The sequence below is a fragment of the Pygocentrus nattereri genome, chromosome 8, assembly GCF_015220715.1.
Source record: "Pygocentrus nattereri isolate fPygNat1 chromosome 8, fPygNat1.pri, whole genome shotgun sequence".
Classification (NCBI taxonomy): domain Eukaryota; kingdom Metazoa; phylum Chordata; class Actinopteri; order Characiformes; family Serrasalmidae; genus Pygocentrus; species Pygocentrus nattereri.
Window position 1 is genome coordinate 26,337,780 of NC_051218.1, and position 17,704 is coordinate 26,355,483.

General features: G+C 37.9%; 1 protein-coding gene across 1 annotated transcript; it reads left to right on the forward strand.

The window, feature by feature from the left end:
- The first annotated feature begins 2,593 nt into the window (after positions 1 to 2,593).
- Positions 2,594 to 16,363, forward strand: LOC108436701 (melatonin receptor type 1C-like). Its single transcript, XM_017713350.2, has 2 exons — positions 2,594 to 2,670; positions 15,498 to 16,363. The coding sequence occupies exon 2, from the start codon at positions 15,569 to 15,571 to the stop codon at positions 16,361 to 16,363; it is 795 nt and encodes a 264-aa protein (XP_017568839.2). The 5' UTR covers positions 2,594 to 2,670; positions 15,498 to 15,568.
- Positions 16,364 to 17,704: the final 1,341 nt, after the last annotated feature.

Below are 17,704 nucleotides of genomic sequence, written 5' to 3' on the forward strand. Positions count from 1 at the left end.
CCCATAAACAATTAGAGACAATATAGTAAATCCATGAATGTATTGAATGTATATTGATATAAGTCAGGTAGGTATAAATTTTTCACACAGAAACCCATCTGCACTGCCAGGCATTGTGTATAAGACCACCTGATCACAGTAGTCTGATCTCACATTTCTAATCTCAGAGAATCGAGAACACAAAAATCTGCAGTCTGATTCACAACTCAAAAGTAACACAAGTACCTTGATGATCAGAGAATGTATCATGAGAATGACAGCAAACTGACAATGCTGATGAAAAGAGGAAAAAAGTGATGACTTCTGCTGATGTGTAGCTGTTAAAGACAGAGAAGTCAGGGAACCTTACATTGATAGGAAAGAACTGTCAGCAACAGTCTGCCAACGTCAAACAAAAGAGCTTTGATGTGAAAGGTTCTGAGAGAAATAAAAGCACTTCTGTGCATTTCAGCATTGCTCTTCAGCAGTTTTTCTTCTGAGTAATGATTGTACAAAAGACTTTCTCCTGGTCCCAGACAGCCACAGCATGGTGCAGTCTAGTTTTCCCTGTTTTTAACACCACTAAAACACTGCAACTAATTAGAAGCTAATTTTCAAGATGGGCATCTTACAAATAAGCATGTTTAGATGGAAATGGTATTTTGTCAAGTATTATATTCAAGAATCTACATATATACATATAGTTAATATACATGGTGGGCCATTTATATGGATACACCCAAATAAAATGGGAATGGTTGGTGATATTAACTTCCTGTTTGTGGCACATTAGTATATGGGAGGGGGAAAACTTTTCAAGATGCGTGGTGACCATGGCGGCCATTTTGAAGTTGGCCATTTTGGATCCAACTTTTGTTTTTTTCAATGAGAAGTGGGTTATGTGACACATCAAACCTATTGAGAATTTCACAAGAAAAACAATGGTTTTAACGTAACTTTATTCTTTCATGAGTTATTTACAAGTTTCTGGCCACTTATAAAATGTGTTCAAAGTGCTGCAATTGTGTTGGATTGTCAATGCAACCCTCTTCTCCCACTCTTCACACACTGATAGCAACACCACAGAAGAAATGCTAGCACAGGCTTCCAGTATCCGTAGTTCCAGGTGTTGCACATCTCGTATCTTCACAGCATAAACAATTGCCTTCAGATGACCCCAAAGATAAAAGTCTAAGGGGGTCAGATCGGGAGACCTTGGGGCCATTCAACTGGCCCATGATGAGCACTTGAAACTACTATCTCTGAAAATGTCTACGGCTGAATAATTGTATAAACAACTAAACATAGCAAGACATTTCTTTGTGCATGTGTATCTAGAGGAAAGATTTATTTTTCTATTTTTTTATCTGTTTTTTCCTTGTTTTCACCTGATCTCTGCCTTGTGGTTCCATATGCTAGTCAGTTCTGCCAACATATTTAGTAAGGCCATGGGTTACAGATCAGGCAAAACCAAAGAAAGCAGGTAGGAAAGGAAGTTTCAAGCAAGTCTTTGCATGCAGCCCATGTAATGCATGTGGCCCTTCTTTTTCCTGTCATCGTTCTCTTGCTGAAGTGCAAATCGAGCATCAGAATGGGGAAGAAAGGTGATTTAAGTGATTTTGAAGATGACATGATTGTTGGTGCCAGACAGGCTGGTCTGAGTATTTCAGAAACTGTTGATCTACTGGGATTTTCATGCACAACCATCTCTAGGGTTTCCAGAGAATGGTCCAAAAAAGAGAAAATATCCAGTGAGCGGTAGTTGTGTGGACAAAAATGCCTTGTTGATGTGAGAGGTTGGAGGAGAATGGGCAGACTGGTTCGAGATGATAGAAAGGCAACAGCAACTCAAATAAATAAACAAAATCTCTGAGGAATGTTTCCACCACCTTGTTGAAAGTATGCCACGAAGAATTAAGGTAGTTCTGAAGGCAAAAGGGGGTCCAACCTTTTATTAGATAGATAGATAGATAGATAGATAGATAGATAGATAGATAGATAGATAGATAGATAGATAGATAGATAGATAGATAGATAGATAGATAGATAGACCTATCTATAGATATCTATAGATAGATAGCAATCTATTTTGAGGGCTTTTCACCTTTCTTCACAGTTTATTGAATGGCTGAGTAGATTTGCTCAGCTCACGTCGTTTTTTTTTCCATACACCACTTCATATTTCCCAGCAGCCTCCGCAGGCGGTGTTCTTGTCTCACAGTACTTGGATAACTGATGTGAAACGTACGCGCGCAGCCTCCCTCGTCTGAACATCCCCCGTTTTCAGCTGCTCTGAACAAGAAACCAGTCACTACATGCAAGAATCACTCTGTGGTTTGTGTTTGTCTGTTTTTTTTTTGTTTTTTTTTTTAGGGCGGATGAGAACTTGTTGTGTGGAGAGGGAAATAATCCAGAATGTCGCCGTTGTCTTGGGAGAAAGTTGAGCGCTTCTCGAGTTCGCCAGCGCCGTTGCCTCGCGTGAAAGCGCACGGCACGGCGATATGATGGATTGTGATGGGGACTGCTTCTTTCCTCCTGCGGCGAACCGGAGCCGTTCCGAAACCCCACGCGCCTCAGCTGCTGTGACCTCAGCGCTGGCCAGCGTGCTCATCTTCACCATCGTGGTGGACATACTCGGGAACGTCTTGGTCATCCTCTCTGTGTTTAGGAACAAGAAGCTCAGGAATGCAGGTGAAGGAAACACGCCTCCACTCACCAACCAACCGCTGTATGAACTTATTACGCTGTATTTCCATTCAGTCGTATGTCCGCTCAGCATATACTGTTGCCTCAGACTAAGATGCAGTTGCAATATGTCAGCATATAAAATTTAACATTAACAACAGTAACAACAGCCGTCATGCTTCTTTTGATTATATTTATCCAAAGACTTCCTTATGAAGGTCAACATTATTATCACAGCTTGATTGTAATTCTAGAATCTATAATTCTAGAATTTGAATCGAACTGTAATACACCAGCCTTCGCATAGCTTTTTTCTGTGCATTGTTCAAAGTAGATGCTGGTCAGTCTTAAATTACAATGTTATTGTGTGAGGCTTCAGTGTGGCACATCAGCGGCATCATCAATACATGTTTACAACCTTGAGAAGTTCAGATTGTGAGTAAGAACACAGATTAATATATAGCAGACACTGTGGGCACTGTGATTTATCCATGTGCTTTATTTTCATTTTGTACAGGCCAGTTTGTTACATTGAATCTAGCAGTATACAACATGTATTCAGATATTTATTAAACACACTGTAGTTTACATTTCACAAAGAGTGGAGGAAGTCATACAAGATATTAACTTGTAGTGTATAACGCTTTAGCAGAGCTCCAGACATTTTTTAGGTTTCCAGCAATTACTGATTTGACTAATTTTTAGCCAGCTTGGCACCATACAGTTATGTTTTTCTGGACATACCTTAAATAGTGCTGAAATTAAAGACTGCGGTCAGGCATTCCAAAGTTTCCCAGTCACAGAATCTAAAATTGTAAGGACCAGGACTTTATGTATGGTGCATGCTTATATTCCAGATTCTAGGTGTACACAGGCCTGGTGTTTTAGGCATTAGGACCGAATGGGTATTTTGATTAATGGATAGCAAGTGCAAAGGACCTAACTGACCCTTGTATTCATTATATTCACATAAGCATGTTTGAGCTTTCATGCTTTCAGGACTCAGCCATGCAGAACATAAGCCAAATTATCCCCACGATTCTTCACCCATGAGGAAGGAATGTGCACATTATGGTGACTTTTTGTAAGGTCAGGAGTTGCCTAATGGCTTGACTGCATGATTCAACATTTCAGGCCCCTCATCATCGAACAGAGCGCTTGACAGAGAGTTTTTCATTTTAAGCTTTTAGTAAAGAGATAAAATAAACAGTGTAGCAGAGCAGCAGTCCAGATGCTCAGATGCTGAGGACATTTGACTCCTTCTCTGGCTTCCTGGTGTCCCTGTCCTTTGGGCTATAGTTATGTTGCTCATCTGGACTATTTTGCTGTCTGCATCTCTCTCTCTCTCTCTCTCTCTCTCTCTCTCTATACCCAAAAGGATAACTGTGAGGACATTGTAAAATGTGTATTGCTATTTTTTTCTTTTTCTTTTTGGTTAGACATGAAATGAGAACTAGAGAAGCTCTAGGCATAACATGACTTAAAAATAGTCATGTACACCATCATTATATTTGGTTATGGAAAAAAGTGTGTAATGAAGTATTTTAATAGATTACTTCCAAGAAGTTCTTTTATTTCATGATATACATTGTTGAGAGTGAGCTTTACACATACAGGAAATAGTAATGCTATATTAAGCTGAATACCACCTTTTACTGTACATTATACCGCTGTATACGTCAGTTGTTACGGGCTGTAATTGAATACAAAAATTGGGAATGTGTCAACAGAAATGAAACATCTGTATTGTAGTCCAAGTAAAAATTTTTGTGCAATTGCTGAGCATTCACCACCATGTTTAACTTTGGATCAGGGGTGGCATCTCAACAACATTCCAGCATTAATCTTTTTATAATCTATGAAATCAATCTGTTGTTAAGTGTCACTAGTGCACTTATGCAGCAGACACAGACATTTAAGGTGTGAAATGAGTGCAGATCAGCTAAGTGTTAATGCTGGTATGCTTGTCACCAGGGAGGACACCCAAAAAGATATGACATCATATTTGCTAAACGCTTGCATGAAATGAAGTGAAAATCCTTTAATCTATGCTACAACAAAAAGCTTGCATCATGGAACATATAAAAAGTTCACAATTGAATGGCCTCTTTGTATGAATCAAGCTAACTGCTAACAGCTCTTCATAAACTAGCACAATTGAACAATTGAAAATTAGTATATATATTAATACTCTAAATATACTTTAATGTATATATATATGTTTAGACCCTTCCAGAATACTAGAACTTTCTCTTGGAGTCCTGACAGTTTTTAGAATCGCCACTAAAGGCGGTTACTTAACAATGGCTCTGACATTAGGCCATAAAAAAAAAGTAAAATCCAGGCCACCCCCTTTTCTTCAAAAGAATGACACAAGACAGTATTACAATATTATGAAAGTTCAAGTTAGTGAAAGATATTAAAATGACAAACAACATTTAAACAAAGAGAAATAGCCAAATAAATGTTAATTTATTTATATTATTTTTGACTTATCAAAAAAATTAAGTTGAGGAAGCAGAGAGTCCTGAGTCAATCGTTTAGCCGCCACAGAGAGAAATGGAGACAAAAACAGAAACGGAAACAAACAGAGATAGCAGGCAAGCTTATGGTTGTCAATGACCATAAATTTATAGTACTCTAGTATAAAAAAGTGAAAAAGAAAGATTTATGTTCACCAATTATTTTTAGTAACAATGGAATTGAACCTGCACCACTAAATTAGCAATGGTATATGAGCTTTGCCTTCCATTCAGTAAATCAGTTAATCTGACAATGAAAACATGTTGCTAAACAAAGACCTGTTGACCTCTTTGAGATGTGTATAAACATATAAAACTGCTGTTACAGATTAAAAACTGGAATGTTTTAATTAAAACGTTTAAAATGAAAGAACAAATTTAAAATTATGGATAACCACAAGATGTAAATATTGTTTTTAAAGCACTTCATTTAAGCATCTAAAAGTAGACAATCATTCTGACACTCTACCCAAATGCAAACACAGTTTGAGATATTTCAAGCTAGATATGTTGCAGGATTGGATCAGATTCAATGTTTTTTTTCCAATAAATTAATCAACATTTTATGCTCATTCATATATTAAGCCAAAATGATACCTGGTATTATTGCTTGAATTAGAATTGCATCTCAAAACAAAACAAAACAAAACAAAACAAAAACTTATTGCCTTGAAAAAAGTTATTTAACAGGTTTGAACTATTTCATATATGAGTTAAAGTACTTTATATTTTTCAGTAATCCACACTTCTACAGTAAGTAAGGTTAACTTAAACAACCCAGTCTTTTTAAACTGTTTAAGATGAGCTGGCAGTGCTCTACTTTTTAGAGTTCTGTTTACTCTCAGTTACATCTCAATCAGATTAACCTCAATCAGCCTAGTTGGGTTACGTTCTCATTCAATTGCATAATGAACAATTAGCCAGCTGTATTTCCAAAGGCTATATATTGCCTTATGAACTTCTTTATATAATAATGAATAAATGGATAACTCAAGAGTCACCCATTTCTGTGGCCTCTAATGACTTTTAACAATATTTCCATTCTGTTCAGAAACTGTTTGGAGACTGATACACACCAACTGATAGCACATATGGTGACAAGCTGAACTGATAAACCTGAGTACAAAACACCATTATGGTGAAAATGAACAAAAAACACATAAAATGCATCCACATTTAGCATTTTACATAGGAATGTGCTATGAGGCAAAAAATAACATTATAAAAAGACAAACAAATATTCAAAAGTACAGTATTGTATGAAGGTTTTAGGCATCTAAGCAAATTTAGATTTACCTCAGCTGTGAGTTTATCACAATATACATTAGAATAAAATCATATTCTTAATTCAAATAAACATAAAAACATTAAAAAGTAACAAGATTTTCTTGGGTCCCTATTTTTCCTTGGCACCTTCTCAGCCACTGCAGAGGCTTGTTAATATCATCAACTACATCATGAGCACAATTTAATGAAGTACTGATTGGTTAAACCAGGAGTTGCTTTTTAACTACATATAATACTGGGCTTCCTCGAGGAGAGATTTGAAAATGGTTAAACAAACACATTAACATCGATAAAATCACTATTATATAATATATATAATGTATATTTATATATATATATATATATATATATATATATATATATATATATATATATATAAAATCATTAATTAATATTCTATAAATCTTGTTTATTCAAATAGTAACACTTTTCTCAGCAAATAAACACATACTACACAAATAAATAGATTTTTTAAATGTGTCTTGGGTGCCTGAGACTTTCACACACTACTGTGTAGCAAAAATGCAGGGACACTTTTAGGCTGCTGAGACAGTGTTGTGCAAAAGACTCTTTAGTCAAATGTTTTTTGATCTGATCTAGATTTATTTACTAAGGCATAGTTTATTTACTAAGGCTTAAACTAAGGTATTATACAATAAATAGCATGTGTTACTAGATTTCCATTTGTACCTTTAACAAAAAGCAAAAAACAAATCAAATCTGTGCAGTTGTTATGTTTTACAGTTTATAATGAACTGGAACAATGTGCTATAATGTGCATATTACTGGGAAGAAATACTGAATGTGCACAGATGCTTGTAGTCAAAGAAAAAACAAATCAGACAGTTATGTCACGTCTTCTGACCTCAAAAGCATGCTCAAAGATGTCAAATTCACTGACCTCATCACACTGAGTGACTAATTAACAACGCCCACTTCATGTTCATGTCTCGGCATTCAGCCAATACAGCAAGAACATTCACAAAATTGTAAGTAAGTTTGATCCAGCCATTGTTTCCAGGTATAAAATATAAAATGCAACAGGACTAAAACACAAAATCTCATGAGTCCAGCCAAGCCAAGCAGATTGCTGTCCTTATAACAAAAAACCCTGGAAGATAGAGACTAACTGCTTGTTCCAATTAGAAAAGCACTGATACTTAATGGATTACATAACTACCACCGTCCTCTGTTCTAAACAATGCAAACTGACACTGGGAATATGCATTGTTTTAAAGGAAAATGTTTTGAAAGAGACAGAGTGGACATCAGTAAAATAAATCAAATTCAGTTGAAGTTTTAGTTGCATTTTACGCTGAATTGAATGGTGAAATATGTCAGAAGCGATATTAAACCCCTGGACACCCACCGATTCACAGAGGCATGTTATTCTGCCAGTTTGACAAATGCAATCTGACAGGTCTTCCTTCACGGAAAAACCACTGGTGAACAGCAGCATGTTTTTTTATCAACCAGCAGGGAAAAAATATTTCCATAGCTCAGTAGGGAACTGCTTCACTAGGTTTTACAGTGACCAGACCTTTGATAAAGGTTAACAAAAAAGGTATTGAAAAAAAATAATTTATTTATCAGCTTGTACTTGCTGAAAATGAAAATACATTTCAATGAGTCACAAAATAAACCACAAAAAAAAATTCTGAATGACACGCGCCACATTGACACCTCTGCATCACTTTCTCAAAATAACAGCACTGAGTCATTAACCAAACATCGAAAATCTTTCCAGAGGCTTCAGAATCTTTAGCTCACACCAAGTTGTAACCCAGTTAAGTGAACTCCAGATGTTCAGTTCAAATTTTGCTTCCTTAGTTTAGACCTGAAGCCTGAGACCAATGTTGCTTTCAAACAATACTCAGTAGTCTCCCAAACAGCCCAAATAATTCCAGTAAAAATAGATCCTTAAAACTTCTCTCAGTATGCTTAAACTGCAATCAGATCTTCATTGGATGGATGGATGGATGGATGGATGGATGGATGGATGGATGGATGGATGGATGGATTGACAGAAGGAACTTTATTGATCCTGGAAGGATCAGTTTCAGTAGCAAGACATATAATTACACATAAACTTACATAAACAATGCAGAAAAATACAAAATAGAAATAAATCTAGTCAGAAGTTAAAGTAGAAGAGAAATAAAATAAAGTATAAAATTATATCTATTTACATTTTTACATGGCATATGAGACAGATTTGCTGTATTTACAGACAGCAGGCACTGAGTGGTATGAGGTAGTCTAACAGCACATATAGACACGACTAACTCTGAGTTGCATCAGTATTGTAGTGTAAAGTGCATAGTGAAAAATGTCATTACAGTAATAGTTGTGGTATATTGCAAGGTGTGTATTAATCGAAGAGGAGATATAGTGATGTGGTTCAGCACAGTTCAGATAGCAGGAGATCAGCACTGTCTCTGCATTAAGGAGAATTGTTGTGGAGCATTATAGCAATAGGTAAGAAAGATCTCACATGGCGCTCTTAAACACAGCACAGCTGTAACAGACGGCCACAGTAGGAAGAGGGTTGAGCATCCTGACAGCCTGGTGGATGCCCCAGTCTGCTAGTCCAATCAATCAATAATAATGAATGGCAATTTCAGTATTGTGTGATGAGTAGAAATATGATAACAAGGGCTCGTAAAAGGTTGAGTGGCTACTGATCTCTCTAGATCAATAGGGGCAATTGGTAGTCTAGATGTTTTTTTCTTCATTATTTCTGTTTTTTTTTTGTAGTAGTAGTAGTTGTTGTTTTGAAAAGGATTTTGAGGTTTTATGAAATATTAGGTGACCAGAAGACTGAACGGCTGAACAACTTATATATATATATATATATATATATATATATATATATATATATATATATATATGTATATACACTGCTCAAAAAATATCCTCCTCAAAAAAATCCTAGATCTGAATGAATGAAATATTCCAGTTGAATACTTTGTTCTGTACAAAGTTGAATGTGCTGACAAAAATCACACAAAAATCATCAATGGAAATCAAATTTATTAACTAATGGAGGCCTGGATTTGGAGTCACACACACAACTGAAGTGGAAAAACACACTACATGTCCTTAAAACAAGTCAAAATGAGGCTCAGTATTGTGTGTGGCCTCCACATGCCTGTATGACCTCCCTACAACATCTGGGCATGCTCCTGATGAGGTGGCGGATGGTCTCCTGAGGGATCTCCTCCCAGACCTGGACTAAAGCATCCACCAACTCCTGGACAGTCTGTGGTGCAACGTGGTGTTGGTGGATGGAGTGAGAAATGATGTCCCAGATGTGCTCAATCAGATTCAGGTCTGGGGAACGGATAGGCCAATCCATAGCTTCAATGCCTTCATCTTGCAGGAACTGCTGACACACTCCAGCCACATGAGGTCTAGCATTGTCCTGAATTAGGAGGAACCCAGGGCCAACCGCATCAGCATATGGTCTCACAAGGGGTCTGAGGATCTCATCTCAGTACCTAATGGCAGTCAGGCTACCTCTGGCGAGCACATGGAGGGCTGTGCGGCCCTCCAAAGAAATGCCACCTCACACCATTCCTGACCCACTGCCAAACCAGTCATGCTGAAGGATGTTGCAGACAGCAGATCGCTCTCCACGGCGTCTCCAGACTCTGTCACGTCTGTCACATGTGTTCAGTGTGAACTTGCTTTCATCTGTGAAGAGCACAGGGCACCAGTGGCGAATTTGCCAATCCTGGTGTTCTCTGGCAAATGCCAAGTGTCCTGCACGGTGTTGGGCTGTGAGCACAACCCCCATCTGTGGATGTCGGGCCCTCATACCATCCTCATGGAGTCGGTTTCTAACCGTTTGTGCAGACACATGCACATTTGTGGCCTGCTGGAGGTCATTTTGAAGGGCTCTGGCAGTGCTCCTCCTGTTCCTCCTTGTACAAAGGCAGAGGTAGCGGTCCTGCTGCTGGGTTGTTGCCCTCCTACGGCCTCCTCCACATCTCCTGGTGTACTGGCCTGTCTCTTGGTAGCACCTCCAGCCTCTGGACACTACGCTGACAGACACAGCAAACCTTCTTGCCACAGCTCGCATTGATGTGCCATCCTGGATGAGCTGCACTACCTGAGCCACTTGTGTGGGTTGTAGAGTCCGTCTCATGCTACCACGAGTGTGAAAGCACCACCAATATTCAAAAGTGACCAAAACATCAGCCAGAAAGCATAGGTACTGATAAGTGGTCTGTGGTCCCCACCCGCAGAACCACTCCTTTATTGAGTGTGTCTTGCTTCCACCTGTTGTCTATTCCATTTGCACAACAGCATGTGAAATTGATTGTCAATCAGTGTTGCTTCCTAAGTGGACAGTTTGATTTCACAGAAGTTTGATTTACTTGGAGTTATATTGTGTTGTTTGTGTTCCCCAATTACCAGCTTCACTGGCCTTAGATTTTGTCTCATTAGAGCAGAACAAATAGCAATAAACGTACAGGTTGAGGTAGCATGAGGGGCGACCATACAAATATGTGCTGTACTACGAAAAGTGGACAGCAAAGAGTGAGCTGATCAACAAATGTAGGACCCAGACCTGCGGCCAGTGACGCAGTGGGTGAGCATGCAATAACAGACCACTGGGAGGTGTTGGCAGCCCTGTCTCCATACACTAAGGTACTGTGGGTCAAGTCTGACACCCTGCATTTAGTGGGGGTGTTCTACAGCAGGCTTGGAGAACACTCATGCCTCGTGGGCTGCAGGAGGAAGTTTTAAAAGAAGTGCATGGCTTAATGGGGTCTGGTCACTTCAGAGTCATTAAAACACTTCGCTTTCTCAAACAGAGTTTCTACTGGGCACAGCTGAGGTGGAATGTAAAGGACTTTTGCAAAAGGTATAACTTGTGTACTGCACCCAAAAAGCAGTCCTGAGCTCAGTTGCAGTTTCCAGTGGCCGATGGAACTGGTTGGACTCAGTAGGGTCATTTCCATGCACTGCTGGGAAAAATCGGTTAGTCTTGTCTGTCATGGATTATTTAAGCATATGGCCAGGGTCCAGGCCAAGAGGCTCAGACCATTGTCAATGCCCTGGTTGAGGGGATGTGCATCAGGACAAAGAGGCTCCTCAGACCTTTCATAGCAACCAGGGATGCAACTTTGAAAACTTCAAACTTCGAATTGGTGGAAAGGTTCAACCACATTCTGGCAGAGCAGCTAGCTATTCTTACACCACGCACCAGCATGAAAGGGACAAACACTTGCCCCTGGTCTTCATGGCATGACACCCTGCAGTCCAAGATTTAATCCCTACCAACGCTGAGGGAGGGAAATTAGAACCCTTGCGGACCTAGCTTTTGGTCACCCCCCCCGGCACCCTATCAGAACCAGCAAGCCCGGAAGTATGCCTGACAGCTCCAAGATTGCAGACACATAGAACATGCATATGCTAGGAAGCAACTGCTGAGTTTCTGCAACAGAAAAGGAACTATGACCTGCATGCTAATGGGTGGTGCTTCGCAGTAGGGGATCCTGTATAGGTCTATAGCCCAAAGAGAAAGAATAAGACACCCACTTGGTATAACCATTCTGGATCCTAGAAAGGTTAGGAAAACTTGTGTACAAAGTGCTGCTCCCAAACTTTAATGTAAATTAAACTGTAAATTGTTTTGTCATCCCATTTCAGCATATTGCCACCAAAAAAGATAAATAAAACCATCACAGGACACAATGTTACCGAGGTCTTTTTGTAAAGAGTATCACCTTCGGATGAAATTTATTTTTCATGGTTAGGTGGGATAGAGGCAGTTTACCTTAGGATATCTGAAATGTTTGAAACATCTAATCTAACCTTTATTTTGTTTGGCCTGATCATCTAACCTTCTGTGTTAAGTGAATACAGTGTCAGTAGCCTCACTGTTAGCTTAATTCACAGGAAACTGTGAACTTCACCGCTTAAAACTGATTTTTTTTACAGATTATTTAGATGTTCTAAGATGTACACATGAGATAGTAATATAATGACGGTAATGTTACAGAGACAGTAATGCTACATATTGGCCTGATTTTAGCGAAAGAGAACAATGAGGCTGAAGTCAGCTTCCTATTCACAAATTTCTTGTTTAAATGCCCGTTTTTCTTTAAATGGTGTAGCAGTTACATTATCACACTAATATCTGAGAAAATTCAAACAAGATAGATGAACTTATGATCCAGAAAAGCAGTCTACCTACTTACCTAGATTAGGTGCAGGGATGCAGGAAGGTGTTTTAAGTTTTAAGATGAAATTTTGAGCAGCGAATATGTGATGTGACCAATGACAACATGGACAGTGATTTTTATTTGTTTAAGCTCAGAGCTTTGGGGCTCAGAATTGGTCTGTAACATTGTATAGACTTTATCTTTCTGCACCTCAAAACACACTCCACGCTAAAATTATTCAAAGTCCAGAACAATTTATTGTTATTATTATTTTTAGCAGTTGCAGTCCTGAAATCAGGAGGCACCCCCACTTCCTGTGTTCCTGATCAGGTGTGTTAGATTCAGGCTGGAGTTGAATTCTGTAGGAAGATAGATCTCCAGAAGCATGGTTAGTGTTCACTGTTCCATGAAATTGCTTTATGAAACCTTTTAGGCTTTTATTTTTGCAAGTGCATTTGTAGTGAGTCAGGAGTGAACCGAAAACTGGAGTGAAAGGAATGAATGTAGAAATCTAATGGAGGTGGCATTTGAACATAAGGATGATGTGAGAGGAGAAGGAGATTAAAGGAAAAATTATTATGTTTTTGTCTTGAAAATAATGAAGGAAAAAAATTGCACAGACCTGTAAAACTGGTGAGAGCTGAGGGTGTGGGCTTTAAGAGCTTCTTAGTGGTAGTGATAAGTGTCTGGGGTTTATCACTGCATTCTGGTATGATGTAGCAGCATTGAGGTCTCTGCTGTGCAGGATATAATTTATGAATAACTAAAAGTTCACTCCAAGTCATGTTTTCTTGTACAGTACAGAGTTGTACAGCTTAGTTTTAGTTATTCATTTTTAGAGCATTTGACATTATGCTGCAGTAATTTACCATTAAATCATCTGCAGTGAGGAGGGGGTCAAAGAAGAGCATTGTAGCACTTTCCAAAATGTTTTGGATGTGAATATAAAATTAGCCTTTCATCTTTCCCTTATTAAGAGCATCTTTGTGATTTTGTTGGTTCTTTATTGTGTTTTTTTTTATATATGCCACTTTTGAGGTAGGATTATACAAGCCTTACTATACATTACTATACAAACATGCAGTTCTCCTTGTGTTTCTTGAGAAGTTGATTTTATTTTCACCTATATAATATCTTATTTCAGTAGATTTAGATGTGATAGTGATTTTAAAAAAATCACTAAAATCTTTAATTAACTGAAATATATATTATGTATGTTGGAAAGTTTTTGAATGAAATGTAATTTCAAAGATCGAGGTAAAAAAACCTTTTTTTTTTTAAAAAGTTTTTGATCTAATTTATGAGGAAGGATAAAGTACCATGAAACAGCAGTGAAGTATGACAATGCAGCCGGTTTGCATAATTTTGAAAATTGCCAGAAGAAGAAGAGGAGGGTGCATCACTTCACAAAGTCACATAAATGTGTAAAAAAGACTGAGACTGTTAAAGGGATTTCCTGTCAGTGTGGTTTATCATCTCAAAGAGATAAATGTATCTTATGAAGATTGCATGGGAAATAATTTTTTCATCAAATTATTATTGTTCCAGACCTCTGCTCTGCTTGATGTTTACATAAACCAAAGCTCTTTGGTGAGCTCTGGCCCACTTTGAGCCTAGAATGTAGAGAAAATCCATACTCCCCTTGAAACTATGGATAATCTAAAAGGACAGACCTTCATCAAGGCATATTTTCCAGTTGCTCTTACTATTTTTCTGCTGATAGGCATACTCATGGAACCCTATAACAGCCATGTTAATAAAATTTGAAAAAAAAATATGTTCTAAAATGATGATGATGATGATGATGATGATTATGATTATTATTATTATTATTAAGATTCAGAGTCCATTAATTCACAGGCCAGGCTTACATGGATGTAAGTAGCATTGCTACTCTCATTACAAGTGTGTACCCTTGAACTATCAGGGCAAGGACAAGGACAAATGAGTCTCTTCTGAGAAATTTGAGAGTAGCAATGCTACCATTGCTCTCTTCTGAGAATGATGCTTTACATCAACTACACTGTGTCCAGTGCACTAAGCCTTTTGCCACATGCACAAGCCTAAACATGCAATTTTGGGGCCAATGCCTTTTTATCCCTCATCCATATGCATTTGGGAGAGAGATTTCTAAAAACTTCTAAAAACTTATTTTTCTAAAAACCAGGTGTATGTTAGCAGTCAGGTATCAAAAGACCTGTTGTAAGAGACACCTTTTAACAATGGCAGCAGGCACAGTGGTTAGACAGAAGCATATACCTTGAGCACCTTGATGAAATAATGTTTGCCTTCATAATAGCATGTAAAAAAAATGTAAAAAGTAACAAAGTAAATAAGAATGGAAATAAAAATGATCAAAACTGTCGATTTTAAAAAAGAAAAAGTAATCATTAAATTAAAAACCTAATTAAAATGTAATGGCAACATACATGTAAAGTCATATTATCATTTCACAAACATCTATTCTTTTAGCTGCAGTGAAATGATCACATTTGGCAGGAAAGAATAAAAAATAAATTTTGCTAACTCTTCATAATGATCATTCATTTTTTGTTTTGTCTCCCATTTGATTTGTGTCTCCATACTTTCACTGTGCCTCTTAAACCCTGCATCTAATGAGCAAGTAGTGTGCATTTGTGTGATAAACTACAGTCTTAGTAAAAATGAATGTTAAATTCAGGGGCATTTTGGGTACCTAAGGCACATTTTGCTCTGCACCAGCACTTGTACAGACATCTAGCTCTGTATGTCCTTGCTTCCTTTCTGAAAAGAAGGAACATTGATTTGTGACCATGTCATATGTATGTTGCTGTAAAATTCTTAAATAATCTTAACTCTCTCTCGACAGGTAATATTTTTGTTGTTAGTCTGTCGGTAGCAGACTTGGTGGTTGCTGTGTATCCCTACCCCCTGGTCCTCATGGCAATCTTTCACAATGACTGGACCATGGGAGATCTCCACTGCCAGGTGAGTGGCTTCATCATGGGCCTCAGCGTCATTGGCTCCATCTTCAACATCACAGCCATCGCCATCAACCGTTACTGCTACATCTGCCACAGCCTTCGTTATGACCGACTATACAGCTTCAAGAACACGTGCTGCTACTTATGTATTACCTGGGTTCTCACAGCCATTGCCACTGTGCCCAACTTTTTTGTGGGCTCCCTTCAGTATGATCCCCGTGTCTTCTCCTGCACTTTTTCCCAGACAGTTAGTTCCTATTATACAATATCAGTGGTCGTGGTCCATTTCCTCATACCTCTCCTTGTGGTCTCTTTCTGCTACATGAGGATCTGGGTGTTGGTGATCCAAGTGAAACATCGAGTCAAGCCTGGACCCAGGCTAAAAATGAAACCTAACGACTTGAGGAACTTTTTGACCATGTTTATGGTTTTTGTGCTCTTTGCCGTGTGCTGGGCCCCTCTCAACTTCATTGGGTTGATTGTGGCGATCAACCCTGTGAGGATGGCTCCCAGTATCCCAGAATGGTTGTTTGTCACAAGCTACTTTATGGCATATTTCAACAGTTGCCTCAATGCGATCATCTATGGACTCCTGAACCAAAACTTCCGCAAAGAATATAAAACCATCCTCCTGTCACTGTGCACCCCCCGGATGTTTCTCATGGAAACCTCCAGATATGCCACAGAGGGGCTCAAAAGTAAACCATCACCTGCAGTAACAAATAATAACTTGGCAGAGATTAATTTGTGAATTAGTGAATCATTGAATATAAACATTTTAAAAGTCTTCACAAACATTGTGTGATCTTATAATATTACACATCATTTGTTACAATATTATTTGATCAGTTTATACACAAAGTATAATTTAATTTAATTTATGGTTTGTTATGTATTACTTTCACATTTAGCTTGCCTCAAGTATGGAATTGTGCACCAATCACTGTGCAAAACTCAGCACACAATGTGTTGTAAAACAATGTGTTGTCAATGTAACATTTTCACATACAACCTTGTAAAAGTCTTTCTTTCAAGTTGAATAATTTACTGTAGATTTCAAAAATCTCTCATGTACATCAAAAATACAAGTATTTATCACCATGTGTGCCTTCATTTAAGAATAGTCATGAAATCTTTTGGGAAGCACAACAATTCATCCAAAGCACATTAAGAAAAACAAAATAATATCTGAAGAAATAAATTAGCATTTGGGTTTTATTAAAGGGAAACAAGAAGAATAGATAAAGCCCACCTTATGCTCACACACAAACACTTTAAGATGACACATAGTCTATGATCAGGTCAGATGTCAGTTCATCTTTCCCTACAGGATGTAATTTAAATAACTCTCTGACTGCTTATTCATGGTGCTTTATGAAGAGCATCAGGGACACTGGATGCTAACACAATTACCATAATTGAGGTCAGGCAAAAGAACATATTTTGAATGCTCTGTGTTTGCTGCTGGACATTCATTTGTGTATGACTCAACTTTTGCACAAATAAACCAACAAATAAAACAGTATCTTCATATCCCGCAATGTCATGTGTTGAAAACGATATCATAAGTATACATCAAATAAACAATCTTTTATTTTTATATGCTCTCAGTTCACCCTGTATTAGAGAGGGTGTTTGCAATGATAATGGGAGGCAAATCCAGCCAAAAAGGAAATGAAAATGAAAACAATAAAATGCAAATGCAAACCTCTTTTTGCCATTTTTTTCCCAAACATCTGCATAAATATCCTGCCAAAATTGAAAATGAAATGAAATACCTTCATTTGCCATTTCATTTTTCACATGAGCACGAGCCGTTTGTGACAAAAAAATAAATTGAAAAAAGCTATTTGTCATTTCATTTTAGTTGTTATTCTGGTATTTCATGGCCAAATCTAAAATGAAAAAGCTAACAGACAAAAGAGAACACAAACTTCACTTTGGTTTTGGCTTTTCTTTGTGAAAAGCAGAATATATGTCAAAACTAAAATCAAAATGCAATTTCCAGTTTTCGTTTTCTTTTTCTAACTGACAAACATGCAAATATATGTTAATTAGCACTAGGCGGGGCTACTGGGTACATTTTAGAACA